This window comes from Dysidea avara, chromosome 5, assembly GCF_963678975.1.
Source record: "Dysidea avara chromosome 5, odDysAvar1.4, whole genome shotgun sequence".
In the NCBI taxonomy this organism is placed as follows: domain Eukaryota; kingdom Metazoa; phylum Porifera; class Demospongiae; order Dictyoceratida; family Dysideidae; genus Dysidea; species Dysidea avara.
The window spans coordinates 30,843,669-30,865,830 of NC_089276.1; the positions used below are offsets into that span (position 1 = coordinate 30,843,669).

The 22,162-nt window shown below is 38.2% G+C and overlaps 1 protein-coding gene across 2 annotated transcripts; it reads left to right on the forward strand.

Moving 5' to 3' along the window:
* The first annotated feature begins 7,580 nt into the window (after positions 1 to 7,580).
* LOC136256725 (myosin heavy chain, clone 203-like) lies at positions 7,581 to 20,929 on the forward strand. Of its 2 annotated transcripts, none has more exons than XM_066049731.1 (8): positions 7,581 to 8,139; positions 12,999 to 13,063; positions 14,453 to 14,590; positions 15,562 to 15,666; positions 17,660 to 17,713; positions 18,441 to 18,812; positions 20,433 to 20,541; positions 20,600 to 20,929. In XM_066049731.1, the coding sequence occupies exons 1-8, from the start codon at positions 7,726 to 7,728 to the stop codon at positions 20,750 to 20,752; spliced, it is 1,410 nt and encodes a 469-aa protein (XP_065905803.1). In that variant the 5' UTR covers positions 7,581 to 7,725; the 3' UTR covers positions 20,753 to 20,929. The 2 variants fall into 2 exon arrangements, with proteins under 2 accessions (XP_065905803.1, XP_065905804.1); XM_066049732.1 differs by lacking the exon at positions 7,581 to 8,139 and adding an exon at positions 11,870 to 12,035.
* The last annotated feature ends 1,233 nt before the right edge of the window (positions 20,930 to 22,162 follow it).

Here is a 22,162-nt window from a genome sequence, read left to right on the forward strand (position 1 = left end):
TTTTCTTGGAATTCCCCTTCTATTGAAAGTGAGTAATTACATCTATATACCAAAACAAGAACACTAATTTAATAATTCTATTGCTGATATTCTTTCTTTGTACACAACCTATAAAAGATGATGCACACATTCTTGTATTCAATGATTACTATGTATCATTGTGTAAAAGTACCATTTGCACTGGAACAATGTAACGGTAATTTGTTACTAGAGGTGGGCAGCTATGATGTAGAGCTGTAAGTCGACTACAATAATTGGATGATCAAGTGTTCATTGTTGAGGGCAATTTAGTTTGAAGCATATATACAACTGACATGGATGCTACTCTGGGGGTCAGGAAATTTCTACTGTAGGTAATACTCCTGACTATAAGCTTTCCCAATATCCGTCTCCCAAGTACCAAACTTCAGCTATAGTGCATCATCTTACACCTATGCTTCTATCAATGTGTATTCCCTATAGGGCAAAGGTAAGGTTGTAGTGGGGTTCAACAATTATTTAACACAGGATGTCAAATGTGTATGCATATACATAATATACCCTATGGTGGGGCAATGCTGTGATCAAATTCCATATAGATCTGTATCTCTGTCAAATTATTTGGGCTATTTGACAAAACGTGTTGCTGGTTACCAAAGTATTAGTATTAATGCTCAATATAAACAAAGGAGTTAATGTCTGTGTGCTAAGAACCTTTTGTTCTGTCCATGCATATCCAAAGTAGATATCTTCTAATACTTAATTTGATTTGAGACTCACACTGTTAATGTTGCTAGAGGTGTACCAATATGGAGATTTCCGATATCTGAACATAAAAGGTTTTTGGTATGAACACTGCAATAAACATTTAAAATGTGGCAAAACACTTAAAAGGTGGTCACATAAACCTATATAAAAAAAGAAAAGGTGAAGTGTCTAATGCTGACCATAGTGAAAACCTTTGGAACTTGAGACTCCTGCTTTAACCAATGTGCTACAAGATCGACTATGCAGTGTTTTGGACTATTGTAGTACTTGTGTGTAATATCTAGATCTGCTAAAATCACCCATACCAATATTGGGGTGCACCTCTAGTTGCCACACAATTTCTTTTAGGAGGGAGCCTTCTCTCTTGTTATTATCTTGCCATAATATCAATTTTCATTTAATTCAGCCAGTTTTGTATAATATACAGTTGTTTATTTCTCTTTTGTTGTAGGAGGGATTAAGTTAGGTGTAATAAAATTCATGTGTGCTCTATGTCCCATAAGTTACACTAGTTATGAAGAATACTAAGCTTATCCTCTCTGGATGATAACGTCACCTCAATGAGTTTTAGTCTGTCAGCTTGCTTACGCATCATGACGGAGGCAGGTACACCAACATAATAAAGGCTAAATATTGCAGTGCAGCAGTGTTCTGAATATACTTTCTATTGTGTACTTCAAGGTTGACATTATGTATGATCAGATTAAGTTTTCTCTTCCAAAACAATATTTGCAGCCTCTATCGAAATTGACGAAATAGTAATTATTTGCTGTGGGGTGTTTCTCAAAGTGGCCAAGAGCTTTTGGTAAGTGCATTGTCGAGTTCCTGTTTTTATCAGTACACTATCACATTCACAGCAACAAAAAGCAGGAAGGTACTCAGCACTATATGTATAATGTACATAATATCTATGTCAGCACTAATTTCAACACAACTACTGTGCTGCCATCTTTTGCACCATGCAGGCACATTCAAGGGAGTTGTCAATAACTGGTATATTGTATGTAATACAAGACTTGCATTTAGTGAGGTCAAACAACCCAAAGTTATTTACCTTTCTGCAACCAGTTGAAAGTTATCAATGCAGTTACTAATCCAAAAACCAATGTAATTTCAATTAGGAGTGAGCCAGCATACATCAAAGGTTATGTCTCGTGTTATTATTTGGCATGCTGAATGTTAATTGCCCCCACAGACATATAGTGGGGGCCAGCTTGCAGTCGAAACCACTATGATCAAACAACTGATTATAAGTAAGCCAATTGAATCAATTAAAGATTTGGGAATTGTGATCACTACAGACCTTTCTTGGACTGAACACTACAAGTCAAGGTACAACTTAATAATACCAAGGGCCTACAAGTCTATCTGGCATACTTTACTGGTAACACTTCATGTGATTTGCTCCTACTGTTCATAGTTAGCCATGGCGACCAAGTCATATTCAAGACTGACATACTGTTATTGGAAAGAGTCCAATGGAGATCCACCTACCATACTAGAATTTTAAATTTGTCACTGCTCCTTTAATGTATGTTTATGAATTAAATGATCTGATGTTCTTTATCAAATCTTCAAAAACAGCCATCCTCTTCTTTTGACATTTACTAAGTGGCTTATAAGTTCAACAATAGTATAACATGATTGTCGACCCATTCAAGCATATCCATTTTACTTCCATACTTGTGGAATGCTCTTCCACCTCTGGATTTATCATTGTCTAACATTTTTGGTCAAACTTTCTTAGACATTTCGGTTGATGATAACACTTGTAGTTCAGTTTCATGTTGTGTGTACCCTTGCTGTTATTCAACCCCCACACCTCCATATATATATAGAGAGAGAGATAGACGTCTTGTTTTGCTAAGACAATATACAACTTAAGTACAGGGGTATAGATTCAGGCGTACCATGCACTGGGTGGACAGTACAGGAGCCCTGGCAAGACTTACACTATTAAATTACAATACAAAATAATTCTAGTGTGCAGAAAAGTTCAGTTTAGGCAAACTGATAAGTCCCAGTCTGGGGAGGCTCTAGAATAAAAATACTGTATGAGCATGAGACAGAAATGCAAGCAGCCTGCTCAAACAGGGGTCTTGTATAGTCTTCTTTGTCACTTCACAAGCATTGTCTAGCTACTTGGGCATTTGTGGCATAAAATGGCCTAAACAACTAATCTTAATGGAAATGAGATTAACAGATAATCCAGAAGCTGAAGGTCATATTGTAAACAGCTGTACCGGTCTTCCTTCTGAGCTCTATAGCAACCAAAAGATGTTGCTGGGTATTGATGGGAGTTGTCGATATAATTATTGTAACCATAATAACTGCAGCAAAATCGGTAAGTGCAGTACTAACGTAGCTAGTTACGGTAATTTATTAATTTTTTTCTTTTTTTTTCCTCCGGCCCTAATGGCACTCCCTTCCTCCCACACATCTCTATAGAATGCTAACAAAATATTTGAAAAATTAATTATAACCTACAGAAAAGAACCTACACAGAACCTACAGCATGCCCAGGGTTCAATGGGCAGGCAGGTTCCCCTCAGCGACAGCAAGATCAACTGCTGGAGTCACACACGGACACTTGGATCTTGAGCGTGATCCTCTGATGCACATAACTGAAGAACGGAGCAAGGAAAACCCCAAACTACAACGGAGCCAGCCCATCACCACAGAATATGGGGAATTCCACTTCTCGCTCAGCAGGCGGGCAAGATGTTTATAAGTGGTGGTGGCAGCCCTTCCCATGCCACCTGAAGTGGAAAAAACAAGGGGGGTAAAGGTTAAAAACTCCCATGCTCCACCTCCCGAATCCGTTCCTCATAGGCACGATGTTTCTCTAGTTCATGTTTTCGAAAAGCAGTAGATAGCGTAGAGGAACGATTAGAAGCTGCAAAACAGTTAAAAACCCTCACATCAAAGAAGGTATGGTGGTGTAGGCACCTCCAAAAGCCGGAAGCCCTGATGTCTACCCTTGCGTCATCATCTTGAATGGCAGAGCGATAATGTAAGGTCTCACCAGACAAAGGGTGCAGCTGTGGTTCAATCTGGACATTATGGCAGACTTCAGACATCAAACTAGCTGTCAGATTCTTTTTTTTAATTTTTTTTTAATGTTATTTAGACAGGGAGACAGCATCAGCAAAAGCTGTTTTTCAGCTGTGCCCTGAACAAGCATACAAAACAATATAGGTACATATATACACACAATTAACTAAATATGACTTAAATAAGCTAGCTTAAAGCTATTTAATGAGTTCATCTCAGTGATTGAGGTAGGCAGGCTGTTCCATATAGTTGTGCCACGATAATATAGACTTCGTTTGCCATAGTTTAATCGCACAGCAGGTACATACAAACGATGGACATTACGCCCTGCATGACCTGTGACGGATAAAGCAGACCTGAATGTGGAAAGTAAGTAGGAGGGTGATAGCCTTTTTAAGATTTTGTATACTTGTATGGCAGTATGAAATCTGCGACGTTCAACTAAAGTAAGATTAAATGCAGAAGATCTGGCAGAGTCATATGATGAAAACCGTGAATGAAGTCTTTCCAGTCTCTTAAGATGGCCAACATTAGTAGGTACCCATACAACATCACAATAGTCAATTATAGGTAAAACATGGGCCTGATATAATAATTTCATCACAGTAGGAGTGAGTGGCTTAAGGCGATTAATTGAATATAATTTGCCACGAACCCTCTGTAAAACATACTCCACATGTTGGTGCCAAGTTAAATGTTGGTCAATGTAAACTCCTAATAGGCACCGGCCTATTATGCCCGAAATTTTACCTATTATGCTTTTGAGCATTGCTCAAAAATTAAGCCTATTATGCTCAAAATTATGCTTTCAAAATCAAGATTATGCTCTAGAAGTGACTGTTTTATTAGAGTATATCAGCCTTTCCTAGCTGCTCTATTAGAGTAAGTGACTGCTCTATTAGAGTATCTCGATCTTATTTCTGCAAAGTGTGAATAACCAACAAAGAAACGGTTTAATAAGTTATATTACGTGTTTTCGATTATAAAATGCACTAATAATACTATTGGCAGTGAATATTTGCTTTCTTTCAGGCGCGCGTATTGCGCATTTAATTAATTTTTCAAACATCGTCCCTATTATGCTGGCAATATGCTTGATGCTTTTGGTCACCTATTATGCTTTAAATTATTCCGGCATAATCGGGCGGTGCCTAACTCCTAAGTATCGCACAGTAGAAACCTGTTGTAGTGGTAAACTGTCAAGTGATAGGTGTAGGGTTTTCCCAGAAATACGCTGTCGGGTCCCAATGAGCATAGACGAGGACTTTGGAACACTCAGTTTCAACTTGTTGGCAACCAACCATATAAAAAGTTGTGTAACAGCACGCTGTAGAATGCACTCCAATTGTCTGAAGTCACTATGACAATAATGCAGCTCTGTATCATCAGCATATAAATTGACATCAACATCAGTAATGGCAGTTGGAAGATCATTAACATAAATGGAAAATAGCAACGGGCCAAGAATAGAGCCTTGAGGCACACCAACTTTAACCTCACCCTTAGCTGACAAAGTTCCATGCAGGGAAACCCGCTGAAATCTGCCATACAAAAAACTTTGCATCCACTTGAGAGCATCTCCCCTAACACCATAGCATGTCAACTTCTTAAGCAATATCTCATGGTCAACACAGTCAAAAGCTTTAGCTAAATCAAGAAACACTGCACCAACATACTTTCCATCATCTATTGCCTTGAGCCATGAATCAGTAACACATAACAAAACATCCTGTGTAGAGTGCCCAGGACGAAAACCAGATTGTTCTGTAGAAAGAAGTTCATATTTGAGTAAATGACCAACCATTGCATCAAAAACAAGTCGCTCCAAAATCTTTGAAGCAACAGGTAAGATTCCTAATTTCATTATGCCGAATAATCGGAAAGGCACCATGCGGGCAACTAAGGGCGTGGGATAGGCTAAAATCCTTGCCACACACACAGTGAGATGGAAGTCGTGATGGCATGTAGCCATACCTTAAACAAATGGCATCAATGAACTCACCCTTATGAAGTGCAAAGCCATACTGTTCTAGAGGAAGAGCAGTAAGCCAAGAAGAAGAACCTTTCTCGGTGCAGCATTCAACAGCCCAGCGCAAAGGTGGAGGGCAGCTAGAAAGTGTGGACTGTAATTGGCTAGATAAGGATCGCTCTTTGACAGAAGAAAGATGACGAAAAATCTCATGCTGATGATGAACTACATCTTCATACAAAGCAGGGTTTTGATGGTAAATCAAATCTATTAAGCCATGCAGCAGCTCCCTTGAAAAAGTGTACTGCTCATCAGATGTCAAGGTGGGATTACTGATGCCCAGACCTCCAAAACGTACAGGAAGGCCAAACAATTCTCGCTCAACGTCACCAACAGGATACAGTACCAACTTAGGAAGAAAATGGCTGCGAACAGCAGATTCAAGAGGTGAAAGTCGGTTGGAAATATTTGGAGTGGTACGAAAAAAATAATTCCACTTAGAAAGGTAGCCATGGGCAAAAGCGGCATAAGATGCATGAGGCTGTGTCTCAGCAAAAGAAGATAGGCGAGAGACTCCTTGAATCCATTCATCAACACGCTGTTCAGTAAACGAGTCAATAAAGGTAGTGGAACCCAATGCTGTACCCAAGTATGGGCGACCAGAAGAGGTGACCTGAACGCCAGTTCCCATGAAAACATGATTAGCCCTCTGCAACAAACCTTCCTTGACAACTAACCAGCACTTGACTGCGTTAACATTATACCCAAAAAAGCCACTGAAAGAACACAATGTATCCCACCATTTCTTCAGCTGACGAAGCGAACCCCCAGCAGCAGCATCATCCGCATACCAAACTTGCTTGGCAATACCCCTTAGACGTTGAATAACTGGAATCAAACTGATAGCATACATGGGCATTGCTAACGGGCCTCCTTGTGTAGTACCCTCTCGAGACAATATGGATGTACCATCAATAAATAAGTTTGAAGCTATACAATAGATGTTGGTCAAAACAGTAGCAAAGGGATGACACAAATCAAACATGTTCAGAAGGGCAGAGCAACGATTCAGGGAATTAAAAGCATTAGAAGCATCAATCAGCAGAACCCCTTCGGAATGTGAATCATTAAAAATCTCTCTCATGGCATGCACTGCAGCCTCACAGCCCCCACGTCCCCCACAAAGTTGAAGGCTGCCTGATGTTTTTAAGATGTCCTGCTTCAATACACTTAGGATAGCCTTAGAAATGATCCACCTGGAGGTTTCTCCTATCCCTATAGGTCGAACACCCGGATTTTTATCCAGGGCAATAAGGCGACTGTTGAGTAAAGGTTGCAAAGTGGAGGGATCCACAAAAGAAGTACAAATCCGCCTAGCAACCATGGCCAGAGAATGGCATAAGTCCACTGATGCTGAGTGAAATGATGTACAGAGGCGGCGCCAGCCTCGGGCATCCACCCCTAATGGTCCAGCAGCACCCTCCATTCGAAGCACAACCTTCCGTATGACATCGTCATTAAGACAGTCAAATATGACAGGATGACAATGACTAAAGTTTGTTGAATCAGTCACAATTAGGCTGGAAGAGGAAGCTGGAGATGGAGATGGATGTTTCTTAATGAGCTCCTCCAGTACAGTGGACTTTCAGAGATCGGCAAAAAGGAGCCACGAGACTTGTCAGAGACAAAGTTACGGTAATACCCTGACGTAATGTTGGGTTTACCCTAGGTAATTACGTAACTAGGGTTTACCCTGACGTAAACCCTAGTTACGGTAATACCCTGACGTAATGTTGAAACCGCGGTATTTACTGGCGCTATTTTCCTAGAAATTTTTGGGTGATCCCTCTGTAGCAAGTACCACGAAAACTAAAGTATGTAGAATTTCGACAGAACGACCTGTTTGCAGATACACAGCAAGGCAGTAAACACTCCGTACTATCTCTGGTAGCTAGATGGAAGGAGAAAAAAACGACAAGCCTCGAGAAAAGCCGACTAGTCGCAGTGATGATGATGGCACCAAAAAAAGTACTGAAGTTTTATCACCTCTCAGTCCGCACGGCCAAGCTATATCAGAAAGTGAGAAGTTTGAAGTGCTCACAGACAGTGAAGATGCACCGACACAAGAACAATCTGACAGCGCAAATTGCGCTATAATACCAGTACAGACCAGAACACACATATTTCGAAAAGAAGTCACCTGTATGCAAGAAACAGTTACTTCTGTACTTTCAAAAATTACATCTCCGCCAATCCTACGAGCTGCAACAAACGACGATATACTGGTGGGAATGATACGTGATATCAGTGGTAAAGTAGCATTGTTACATGAAGCAGTGAAGCGGATTGAACGCATTTCAGCTGAAAAGGTATGTATAATTGTACTTGAGCTATATCGTTATGCAGTGAAACCCCTATAATCTGACACCTGTTGGTATATAGCTAAAAAAGTGCGTATTATATAGTGATGATCTGGCTTGCATGGAATATCAAGGTCAAGTCTTACTTGTGCATGAATGGATCACAGGGGATAACAGAAACCTTGATAGGAGCATGAGTGTCCTTTGCACAAAAACATCTGGTATTCAAATGGCACAAATAGTTATCATCGTAGCCAGCTTCATTTGCCTCGACAAGTCAATAATTCGGACGGAAACTGATTTCTAGATGTGTCCAGATTTCAGGAATTCTATATATTTATAGATTTCTATTTGGTCTCAGGTAGTGTACGAGAGTCCCAAGCCATTGGCGACCCCTCGAGCAAGGTAGTGAAAAAGTCTTATTTGGTGCAGCAAACAAGTGTCACAACTAAAGGTAAGGGATATAGAAGTGTTGCAATCTAAGGCATGGTCCGGCAAAAAGTTGCTAAGGATGCGGATTTCACACATTAATGTTTTATGGCAAAAGTCAGGGCAAGGTTTTTGCAATGGAATGCTTGATACTTGAATTGTAAAAACCTTCCCTATGCAGAATAACTCACCATGTCACACGTATGTTATGTACTTTTATATAATAACATGCTAGCTTTCAGTGCAATTTCTTTGCAATGACGTTTTAAAAAGTTTTCTGGCATAGAGTGCATGCATTTTTTTTGCCCTCAAAAATGACGTCTTATTGTGTACACGTTATTTTATAGAGTGCCATGACCTAGATCGCCACTTAGAAAGTCTTCACTGTGAAAGCTATAACTGTGTATATCCATTTGAACTCTGAGGACTCACCCCATAGCTAATTGTCCAGAGGCATGTCCAACAGCATTATGTTTGGGCTAAAAGTGGACTGTCTGTTTACTAACCTCAGCAGGGAAGGCATGACTTAATACACATGTATTTACCTATTCCACTCATCTATAGACCATAATCATGTAATCATGTAACCATCAAAACCCATGCGCATAATAATTATAATATATATAGGGAACATAATCAAGAAAACGTAATAATGGATTGCATACAAAATCAAACTCGCGTTTTTACCAGAAATGGATTGCTGGCCAAATACACTATCATATTCCACTATATCTTTTCAGCAGACCCAGTAAAAGCCACAAGTGGAGGTTTGGTGTCATTCTGTGGTCATGGCTGTGTTTAATGAGCAAGGAAGCTTCAGACAGCTCGTCTGTTATGTTCTCCTTCCTTTGGGAATGGTTTGAGCACAAGAAGGGTACAAGGAGAACCCAAATTGGACTTCTTCATTCCACTTATCTTCTTGCTCCGTTTTATACTCCTATATAAAGTCCACCCACCTTCCCCTTCACCACTCCTATTACAGTACTACCACCTGTGATATTACCTACACAAATATATCTGCCAAAAAGGAGGCATGTTTTGGGCATCAGAAAATTGTACACCCACACGATGATAGCTAATGAATAATAGTTGTAAATTTTGTTTGCACAGTTTTAGGCACTGTGAAGTTACTACACAATGATAACTTAAAATCGCCATTATGTACTAATAAAACTTTGTGCGTCAAAGCCGGATTTTGTCAAATCACAGATAATGTATGTGTTCCTAATGGATTGGAAATGCCGTTAAATTATTTTCCTATCCTAGTTACAGTGCGCCAGTACATTCGGAAATTTGTTGAAATGTACCGAGTGGCTGTTTGGCTTTCTCTCGCTTGTTTGAAGGCCGGTTTGAAGGCGTGGATATTCCTTTTACATTGTTTATTGTGTTGCATTTTGTACACAGTGTGTCTGTGTGGACATTGGGAGAAATATTATTTGTGACCAGTGACAATGAGAGATACACACCAGCTAATAATTCAGCAGCAGTACAATTAGCCAACTTCTCGTCACTGCATTTACACAACCAAAGAAATATGTGATATATTGAAATAAATTTTATGCTATGGTACTGCTCAGCTTAATCTAAACAATTGCACAAAGTAGTACCTGTTTTCTGAAGTTTTATCGAAAAAGTGGAAATATACAGCGAAGCAGTGAATATCTAGTTAGCCAACTACGTACACTCTACCTGCTACAAGTGATGTAAACAGCAGCAAAGAAGCAGCACTGCACTTTCTGTTTCTTCAGGAAATTTGCATAACTGTTTTGAAACACCATAATTATTTCACCTTTGAACCTGAATTTTATTGCGCTGTTGTTTACTACTCTCCAGCCTCCCTACCCAGTCCAGCCTCCAATTAGTGTAGGTGGTAACTAACCCAGCTGTAAACAACAAACACTAATTTGCTGGTTACAAGAACAGCGAAATCTTCCATCTGTCGAGGCACACACACCAAAACAAGGATGGCCTCTATGTATATAATATATTAAAAATTATAAATTTAAAAATGAAGTAGGAATCTAAGTGATAAAAAGTAGTGAAACAAGAGATGAACAGTGGTAGCTATTACAGTATAGCTCAGTGGGAAATCCCTACTTTGGCATGGTATAACAATTATTTTGTGTTCAATGTCAAAGTAGGGATTTCCCACTGAGCTATACTGTAATAGCTACCACTATTCATCTCTTGTTTCACTACTTTTTATCGCTTAGATTCCTACTTCATATTTGAATTTATAATTTTTAATATACTAGTTTGTTTAGTTTTTTGATAAAGCATACAGCTAGCAATAAACATGTGACTGTTCTATTAGGGTGACTGCTGTATTAGAGTATGACTGCAAAGATGTGTGCTTGCCCCAAAAAGGGGTGTGGTCATTGTGGTTTCGATTGATTCATAGTATTAGACTAGAGAATCTCGAATCCGAGCTCGAATCAGCCTACCAACTTGAAGGTGTGTGGTACAAATACAGCTAACTTAAAAGGGGCATGGTCATTGTGGTCTTGATCGATAGATCGATAATATGCAGACTAAAGAATGGGCTTGATGTTGTGATCTGTGTATCGTGGAGTACCGGTAACTCCGTACAGTAGCTTAGTCTAAGTGCCTTAAATAATTTAGTGTGGCGTCTATTATGCTGCTTAAAGAAAGTGTTGATATGGAAAATTAACGGCACAATATGGTTCGTTGGATGAAGAAGAAGACAAGCAGCCTGACTGAAGATAAAAGAAAAGACAAGGTACACAGGGCATGCACTTGTTGGGACCCCAAAAGGTACATCCCACTGGTGAGTTTGTTGTTGTGGCGTAAAATGGTGACCGTGTGCTGCTTCGTTTGGGCTCTAGGCTTGCGACTGTGGTCAGTGAGTGAGTAAGTGAGTAAGGCAGTGAGACGAAATTTCGAGTTTTGACAAAAAAAAATTTTTAATTCTATATCCAGCTGCCAGTAAGCATTTTCTTGTTTTTAACGCTACATTTGATGCTAGATGGACTAATATTATTCCGTAAAAGTGATTTTTATCGTGTAAGAAGTTTCTAAGCTGGTTTTTAAAAGGCAATATTTTTGGCGGCGCATATCATTTCGGGGGATTCCTACTTAAACACTACTACCGTACTGTTTGATACTGGCGTTTCCAATCCATTAAGTATGCATAGATTATCTATGGTCAAATTCAGTCACAATTATTTTGTCCATTTACTCTAGTATAAATGGTAGTCAAGCAGATAACGGGTGCCCTGGCTATTAGAAACCTTGTAACCTATAACCCACAATATACATGGTTAGATTACTTGGAAATAGAGATAAGGAGTCAAACTGGAATCTGGAGTGATGATTCACTAAATTCAGTGGACAAAATCAGTGTGGCCAGGAGTGTCTAACATAAATAGCTATGACGCATTAAGTAACTCTATGCTGCCAGTGATGTATAGCTCTATTTGATCATGGATGAATATGTTGGAGTACAGTTGAGACATGTGAGAGTGAATAGATAGTAATTTGTAATAAAGCAGCTACTTGGATAAGATATGATAAGTTAACTAATACTACACCATATATTGGCTAGCCCATCATTAGGTCGTTAGCCTTTTTGTGCAATCATGGCATCAAGTGTTCAGTGGGGGGGAGGGAGGAGTGTCACCCCATCACCTTCCGATTAGCTACGCCAATGATTGCACTAGGCCCTGTTGTCAGTCTGGTTATAGTTACGCCACTGCCAAACCTCATACTTTTGCCTTTGAAATTACTGAAAATTCCATTATGGCGTTTAAGCATGTTAAGCGCCATTATCATTTTAATGAGCACAAGTGCTGTTTTGCTTCAAAACTTTCTGCGAAGGCCTGGATAGGTAAGATTCAACTGTGAAACAATGTTGTGGAGTGCTAGCTAATTTAAATGCTATAGATCTATGTAGCTATAGGCCACTGAGCTAAGTTAACATTTACCCCAGCTGGACTATATACATTTCTCTGTCTGGGATCACAGTTATTGAAAACTTCCTGAACCTGAAACCCCCTCTGAAAGTTTCTAGATCTGCCACTGAAACGTCATACCTCACATTAACACACATGCACTTCATTCAATGTACTTTGGAGGGTAGAAGGAACACATTTATCTTTGAATTTGTGTGGAGATTGAATATTGCATTGCTTTTAAAATTACAAGTGCAGTATTGTTTTACATAGTAAAGAATTGAACTTCTGACTGTAACGCCCTCTCTCCACAGGCCATACAGCAATACAGGATTGTAACATAAATTATCATACATAGCTATTTATGTACACTAATATAGAATGCTGTGATATACTACTGCACTACTTTTTGCAGTAAATATCTAAACACAAGAGTATAAAATTGCATATTTGTATCTGTAATAATACATGTATGTATGTACTGCTGCGAACAGAACAAAAAATCATTGCTTCTAATATTCCCCATAGGGACAGGAACAAGTGACTACTAAAGCATTGGAAGCTTTGATAGAGCAACAAAGAGTTACAAAAGAGTGAGATTTATTTGATGTGTAAATGCGTAGTAACATGGTTATGATGGATATGACTGAAATTAACACAAATCCTGAGGGCTTGCAGTGCATGTGACTATTTCGATCTTGGGTATAAACTATAATAATTAGCTACACAGTAAGAACCGAGTGTATATGTAAATTAGACCACTGCAAGATAAAATACGTACATTGGCTACTTACGGGTATCTATATCCTGTAGATCCCTTGTTCATGTCTCAATAGATCTCTGTCTCTGGAGCGATACAAAACACAACAATTACGTGCCTGTAAACATTGGCAACGCATGGGTGTTTAACTGGACAGCAAGTGCCATTACAAGTTACAGGGAGGTGTATTGGGCTTGTTTCTACTAATGAATGCTAGGGTAGTTGGAAAAGGCGGATATGGGCGGACACGGACATTTTCAAAATACACTTTTTACATTTATACAACAGCTAATTTTCATACCTAATATTGTTCTGTACAATAGTCTTCGCTTCTAGGCCCACACGTAGCACTTATCCATTTATAAATGCATGTGTGGGGGGTTGGTTTAGCACGCTAAAAGTACTATAGCCGATGTACTGCTGTACAAGTGCTCTAGAAATCTAATGCAGTTATGTAAATGTAGAGATCCACCCTAGGTCACTGTCGTAGGTCAGATCCAGGAGCTCTCAACTTGCAGTATAAGGCCCAGGCACTTCTACCTACTAAGGTCCTGGCTTGCGTGGCTAAGTTGGGGCATGCCAGTTGAATCTCTGTGAGTATGCATTAGATTTCTATAGCATGTGTACAACAGTATATGGTACTCTGTAGTGTGCTAGCCTATCCTCCGCACATGTACTTTTAAATAAATAAGCGCTACTCGAAGTCGATCTCTGTGTCTGGAAGCGAAGATTACTGCATAGAACAATTGTATAAATGTAAAAGTGCATTTTGAAAATGTCCATGTTGGCATCCGTGTCCGACCATATTCGCCTTTTCCCAACTACCCTGAATGCTACATTTCTTATGTCTCAAGCAGCTGTAAAGGTACAACAAGCTGTGGTCTAATCAAAACCCTCAGGTCCTGTAGTAGCACCCTCGCTTCACTCAAGCACCACAACATAGGGCCTTTCAGGTTACTAAATTTTGTAGAACCCTGTGTTTTGATGTCTAACTAATATATAGGAACCAAACCATGAAAAGGTGTGACTATTTTATGACATTTTAATGCTTGCTTTTTCAAAGTCTGCACTCTTTTTCACAGCTTGACATATTTAGCATGGATCCAAATATATGTACTGACAAGATACGTCATTTGATGATCAAGTCATATGTCCCCCAACTTTAAAGGGTATATGTTTAAACATTTTGCATGGTATAATAATTAATTAATCACTCCAATAGGCAAACCAACAAAGCAAATGACCTACTAACAGAATTAAATGCTAAGAAAATGGAAATGGAGGTCTTGAAGATGAACTTACAGAAACAGGAACAAGATATATCAAAGAAAGTTGAAAGAATAAAGGAACTAGAACAAGGGTATGCAGTATAAAACAGGTTATTTGTTTACGCTGGCAGTAATATTTGTGTTATGTGTGATTGCACACTGGATTTTTTTACAATTCCATTTTTGTAAGAAACTTGTAAGAACAGTTCTTTAATTGCAGTGTTTCACCTGAAACAATTAAATGATTACAAATCGGTGTCTTTTGTGACATGCAAGTATGCAGGGATACAGGGTGCTATCTTTATCTGGTCCAGCTCTGATTGTGCTGAAGATAAGATCAGACTGCCAGGTGGTACTGGAAAGTGTGCCCCCATGCCCATCTCCCAACCAACAATTTTGAAAATTCAGTCCTTTGAGGTGGAATTTGAGAGCAACTTTGACTGAAATTATCCGTAGAATTATTGTACTGACTATTCTATTGTAGTATACTACATTGACCGCACTATTAGAATATCTCAATCTTCTTTAGTCAGGACCATCTGAGCAGTTCCTACACCTCTGGTGCGATTATAGCGAAAGAAAATGATTTGCGTATGGATAGTCTTGCCAATTAACCTTATAGCATTTTAGATATAGTGTCAAAAATTACTAGACAGAGCAACTTTGTATATGCAATAAGTTACCTATCACCCAGTGATAGCTAACTTATCACCTGTAGCAGAGCCACTCAGTCTAGTTCATGACGTTATGACAACCATTAATGGTATTGTTTACCAATGGAGTAAATAGCCAAATATGGAAATGTTAACTACAAAAAAACACCAGTGCAACAAACAACATGGTTAACTTATTATACTATTGTGATGGTAACTCCAACAGAAATTTACTTCAATATCCGTAATCACCTGTGCACTAATAGTTACATCCTGTATACTCAGATGATATTGTTAATACACTCGACCTTGGCATCGCCTCATTCTCATGTTATAATACTGTATAATTCTCTTAATTTAAGTATACGTATCATTATAAGTTACCAATTGTATCATTATTTATGTAACAGGCAAGATGCTAAACGGAATGAACTGAAGACAAAAGTAGAAGGATTAGAAAATCAGATAAATTGGATGGATGCTAAAATAAAATTCCATGAAGGTCAGGAAGAGAAGTAAGTGATCTGCACTGTTGTAGTGCTGTATTTATTCATATAAAAGCTGTGGAATTTAATACCAATAAGTGATTTAATTTGGACCCAGTGTTTTAACAAGCTTGGCATCTATTCAGACCCAGGTATTTATTTCTTAGAGGTGGAAGGATGATTGTGGACAAAGTGGTGCTGGGAGCACTTATACAATTGTCTTACAGCTTGATATCTTTACTTGCAACAATGAAATATGAGGTTAAGCCTGTTTATCCAGTGTTTAAACTCTGGTATAGCATATGACTCCAGCATTTATTATGATTAAAGTACCTGGTAAAGGCATAGCCTGTATACCAGAAGGCCTTACAGCCTGTGGGACACATGGTCCCACTAAAGATGTTTATACTAACTTCACTAAGTATGTTTGGAAAGTAGGAGAAAGAAGAAAAAATCCATGACTGGACCTGGGCAGCCTCGAACCTGCAACCATCCAACCTAGGTTTCGGACCGTGGCATTTAAACAGGCATGTATTCTATAGTTTTGAATGAAGTACCCAGCCTGGCGTGTATTTGAGTCCAGAAGTGTATTGTGTATTTGAGCCCAGCTTTAGTACAGGTATATAGAACTTTGCGTGGGCGACATCAATCAAAAAAAAAGTGTACTTTATTTTCCACAAAGTGAGCCATGGTAAATAGAAAAGGACCTTAGGGTAAAAAGTGGATATCCCTAATCATCTGAACAAGTGTAAAATTTTCACTATTACAAAATACGTCATTACTCATGTTCTATCTATTGTATCCGAAAATTTTTTGCAGTGTATTGCTAAAACATCAATGTTTTTTTTTAATCACAGGGGTGTTTAATTACATTTTATCATTCTAATTAATGCACACTGTTTAAATTTTATATCGAACTTAAATAGTGCTGTTCACAGCCCTTACACATGACATCAATATCAAAACTATAACAATTAGATAGAAAATCTATCATAGCATTTAATTACTGAATAACTGCAATATTTTTGAAGTCACCCTAAGGGCCCTATGGCTCCAATACAGTACGTTGGTGTGTGAACTGTACTTTATTGCCCACTGTACCACGTATATGACACTTCAAAGCTTTTAATAAAGTTAAAATGTTGGTGCTAGTAGTTTGTTGTCAACAACATGGGTGTGTGACCAACATTATACTGGAACTCAGTAATCAGCAGCTTACATAGTTCACAGAAAGTTACTGAGCACCTGGAGTACTGTTAGCTCACGTATGCATACAACCAAGGTGCCATATTAGAGTGTTTTGTGTATTGCATGAACTTCCACTATAAAGTTTCATAATAATTTAAAACATTGGCTTGCTCATGCTACGAGAAGGTGTGGCCACACCTCATGCTTTATTATCCGTGTAGCACTCACAGCAATGCTTAAACTGTAGCTATCTGGGAAATCTCTACACTAGCATTTTATTCACTGTTAAAGTAGGAATTTTTCCACGTACATAGCTTTGTTGCAATACCATCATGTTAATTTCTTGTTTCGCTTCTTTTATTGTTGGATCCCTACTACTTTTAATAGATTATTTCGTTTACTTTTTATAACAGATATGCACATGTGACTGTTCTATTAGAAAATTGTTTGTATTAAGGTGACTGTTTTATTAGAGTGTCTTGATCTCCTGCAAGGATAATCCAACTGATGTATCATTAGGAGGTGTGGTCACTGTGTTTCTGTAGCAAAATCAGCTTGGGTACACATTGCATGTTCTGAGTGCATGTTGCGTGAGCTCAGGTTTGGGCTTGTACCTAAGCAATACTGCCTGCCAAGTCATGTGTAACATGGAGATGGTATTTTTGAATGGAAAATGCTGAACTTCATGATCCCTCATATGCAGTACTACTGTACTGTATGGTAATGCCAACTATATTAAAAAATTATGTTTAATTTTTCTTTTATGCCTCATAGTAGCTGATGTTCTATCCTTCTGTGTATTTACTGTGTTTTATTTTTCTTGTTATTTATGGAGGATCCAAAAAGAATTAAGTGACAAGAAAGCTGAAGTGGAAAGGTTGGAAGAAAGGTATAGATGTACAACTGAACATGCATGTGTATAATTATATAACATGGTGCTAGTTTGCACTGATCGATGCTCATGCATGTGTAATCCTTGCATCACGTTTTGGCCTGTCTGAATAATTATAATCTTCGAACTAGAGAATTGGTTTTCGTCCTCACCACAACTATAGGAGATATCCTCCCATCTACCTGTAAATACTGAGTAACCTATATATACCTATATATATAATAGATATATGGGCCTGGTATTTCCAGTATGGTGGATAAGCAAAGGACAATTAAGGGATCCAAGTGATGGGCATGATCCGCAAAAGTATTATTACTCAAGGGAAAGATTTGTTTGATGATATCAGATGGTAGTGCTTTTTATAAACATCTATATATCAATTATGGAGTTAGAAAAGTTACTATATATATCAGCACAAGACCCATGGTCCCTAATTTATAGTACAACCGAGTAGCCAAGTACAGAAGGCTATGCTATGACACTTAACAGAGCAGCCAAGTACATGTATTTTATTTCAATGCAACAGTTAGGAAGTGTATTCAATGTACTCCAACAAAGCAGTCAGCTATCAGGCACAATCTTGATGAAACCACACTTATAAGCACGATATGTTTATATTTTGAGATAAAGCAAAATAGGCTTTATTATCTCTTAAAGCATATATACGTCTATTTGTTTCAAGGCATAATATTTTAAGCACACTTAATGTTTTGTATGTATTTAGGAATGCAAAAGTAACTGAGCAGTGGATGGAAAAAAGTCAAAAAATTTGTGAGGCTATGAAATTAAAGGATAAAGAGATTGCTCAAGTACACAGAGAAATGGGAGAGGTAACTGAGAAAGAAAATGAAATAGAAAAAGTAAAAAAACACATAACCATATGGCATAACAACATTCAGTCGTTGCTTGAAAGTTCTAATAAAATAGAGACAATAGAAGCTGATGGACTAGTTGGACTGCAAGCTGCAGAAGAATGGAAGCACAGTGCATTGAGTAGTTTACGTACTCAGTTAAATGAGAAAGAGTTGCAAATAAATGAAAAGGAGAGTAAAATAAAAGAACAAGATGGTCAAATAAAGCAACTGAAAACTGAAAGGTATAATTATTATAGTTGATACAATTATTAGTAATTGTTTATAATGGCAGTCGTAGTATACGTGCTTTCCAAATTAGTTTTTACTGCACTGCCTCAACTGATCTAAAATCATTGCTACAAATGATACAGTAGGCTATAGAGATTTTCACAAAGAGATGATAATTGTGCTATCACGAATACTGCAAGGAGCTGCTATATTGTTGGTTTTCATGTGTGTTGGTTTGATGAGATATGATTTTACACATGCATATCTTGATCAGTTAAATTTGTGCTAGATAATTGGCGCTGTGCTGTCAAAACTTTACTTATTATTTAGCTGAGTTATTTTTATTGTTCTTGTTAGAGTACTAACTATGGTGAGGGTATGATGTCTTTGTTCTCAATCAGAATATCTGTGAATACAGTTGGATGCTACTATGTTACCTATATGCATGTATTTATTTTGTTACGGCTCTGGTCAGCGAGGTTGTTACTAACTGGAAGACGGGGACCATCAAATATATCTAAAGTAAGAAATTGGGTGTATGGGCCATTGTGCTGTAGCCTAGTTGTAGGCTAGTATGTGTTTTATTTTTGTTTAGCTTTAAGCTCTGTGTGTCCCCTCACATACCAGGCTACATTTTGGGAAAGACAAACCTTATGCCTTAACAGCCTCATCCTTATTACAGAGCTATCTGAAACTGGAGGTAAATGCTACAGCACTTGCCCATTTCACATCAGCCAAGACAGTGGAGCAATCTTGTCTGATGGAGAGAAAGGGAGAGGGTCCCTGGGCAGGAAAACAAGAACTTGCACGAGCAACAGGTTGAACACTACACCACTTAGCACCAAAATTCACAATAAGAGAGTTGGAAATGCAACCTGTTAAGCCTGTTTTGGGAATGGTTCCAAGTCTGCTGACCAGTAACCTCAACTCTTCAGCTGACGCGTCAAGCCTCCAGTTAAACCAGTTTAACCTTCTGAAATAACTACATAGTTTTTATCTGGAATGCCAAGAACTTTTAAAATCTCTCACATAGAAGACAGTAATAAAGTATTATAGCTTTTTATACAGTATCTATTCAAAAACTGTATTTAGTAATAGCAAGGTATTATTTTAAAATAATATTTTTTTGTAATACTGCAGAGCCCTATGTACAGACTACATGCAGAGTCAATTATTTTTGCTGTAGGACACTCGCATGCACTAATATCTTAAGATTAATAGTAAGAGTATAATGGGGAGGGACAGTGTTGAACTGCACTATAGGCTGTGAAAAATGAGCCTGTGAAGTAACCCACATACCTTTGTGTCCTCTCGTAAACTGGAACTGGATCTATGATTCATCCAAGGCAGTACAGCATCAATGATGTTTGCTTTCCAGTTAGCTGCCTGTGTCTTTCTCTTTGTGCCAAGTTCCTCTGTGCAATGTACCATACATATTTTTTCTCGAATCCACTGTTCTTTTTTCAGCTTCTTCAGTGCACCCACTGTACAAATAACACAAACCATCAATTGACACAAACTTCTGAGTCGTTTAAACGATGCCATAGGACTTTACAGGCTCATTTTTCACAGTGTCACCACCTCCCTCTTCCATTATATACTCTTGTTATTAATGTATAACTATTTATTTGCAGAGATTCCTTAAACAGTGAATGTCAAGCATACAAGTTTGCCACCCAAACTGTTGGAAATTATGCAAGTGCTACCACCGATATTGCCAGTGCTCATAACAAAGCAATGGATGTAAGTAAATTATAGTTACTTTCATCTAATTACACTCCATGTTCTGTGCTTTGTTTAGATATTAACAAAAAACACCAGAAAACAGCTGACTATTGAAAACAACCAGACGGGAGGTAACAATTTAGCTGTTGTACCGATTTCATCTCCCTCCATTCCACCTGATCTACACCATGAAGTTGTCAAAGCAGAAAGTTCCAGTTTTTCAGATTAAATAAAGCAGTACTTAATCAACATGCAGCACTAGTTGTGGGTTTGCAGTGTACTTTAGAGGCAGTGTGTGTACTGAATAAAACACTGGTACAAACTATAGCTAATATGTATCTAATATGTATCCTAGGCTACACAACACAATATCATGTGTCTTGGCTACTTTCCTCTTAATAATTTATATAGTCTTTCACCATGCTAACTAATTCACAAGCATGCATACATTTATGTAATAGCTTATGTACTGGCCCACATATATAGGAGACCGGTCTGTCGTTATTATTATAATGTCAAGACAGCAACATTAATGAACCTTGCAGTTGTTACAAGCAATGATATAAAAATACTTATATATAGCTAAGACAGTTATTAGAATTTCATATACAAGTATGAATATTTATTTTTGCTAGTTAAGGTTGTAGTTGAACTTCCCTGTGGATACTGATTTAATGGTTTTACTTCATAAACTGTTCCATTCTTTGAGATAATGGGAAAAGCTTTTACTATACACACTAATATGGAAACACCTGGAATAATAAATGGTGTTGGTGTAAGATATTGTGTTGGTAGAAAGTAAGATGGTAATAAAATGAATGCCAATATCTCCACGATCATTCTCCTGAGACATCATTAGTAACTGTAAAACCAGGTAGAGCTGATGCTTCCACTCCAACAAATACTAATAGTACCAAATATAATCCTGGCATTGTGTCACTCCCTGAGGTTAATAGGAAGGTGATTAATGATACCCTAAGGTGAATCCCTTTGGAGTGTCCTTAAGCAGAAAACTAAGGTCAAAGACAAACATCAGTTCCTGTTATGTCCATTTCAGAAGGAACAACGAATGTTCCCTTAAGAGTTAAAAGATGCCTCTATCGAACTAACAACAAAGTGGACCCTAACATCAATACAATCCTTGAGAGTGTTGTTTAGGAAGTTAAGCTTGACTCCGAGATCACCACCAAAAGCTACAACATAAGAGGAAAAGACCATCAAAGCATAGTTACATGGTTATTGACAATACTATTGTCAGATTATTAACTTCAGAGTTCCCTCTTTCTCCACTCTCATTAGCCATTTCAATTCTGACTGAGTGTGTGTAGACCAGTTCCCACCAATATGCACCAAATGTGACAGCCAATTTTAACATTTGTTGGAGTGGCGGCATCAGCTCTAACTGGTTTTATAGTTACTATCCCCAGACATCTAATGACATCTTGGGAGAATGACTGTGGAGATATTGGTGTTTGGAGTCTCTATGATCAGTTCCGTGGACACATCTATCTAGTAGGGCTAGAGGCATCCACATATTCTAAGTTGCTACTTGTAGGAGAGATAAAAACCAGGTTAGTTTGTACATAAAAATTAATTGTGAATTTATATTGTATGTATGTATGTTGTTAGTGTTTTAATA

What these genes read in the sequence shown, in the direction of transcription:
- LOC136256725 (XM_066049731.1), top strand. Translation starts at nt 7,726, where the DNA reads ATGGAAGGAGAAAAAAACGACAAGCCTCGAGAAAAGCCGACTAGTCGC. An exon ending in AAGCAACTGAAAACTGAAAG is followed by an intron (nt 18,813 to 20,432) that starts GTATAATTATTA and finishes ATTTATTTGCAG; the next exon opens with AGATTCCTTAAACAGTGAAT. An exon ending in CTCATAACAAAGCAATGGAT is followed by an intron (nt 20,542 to 20,599) that starts GTAAGTAAATTA and finishes TGCTTTGTTTAG; the next exon opens with ATATTAACAAAAAACACCAG.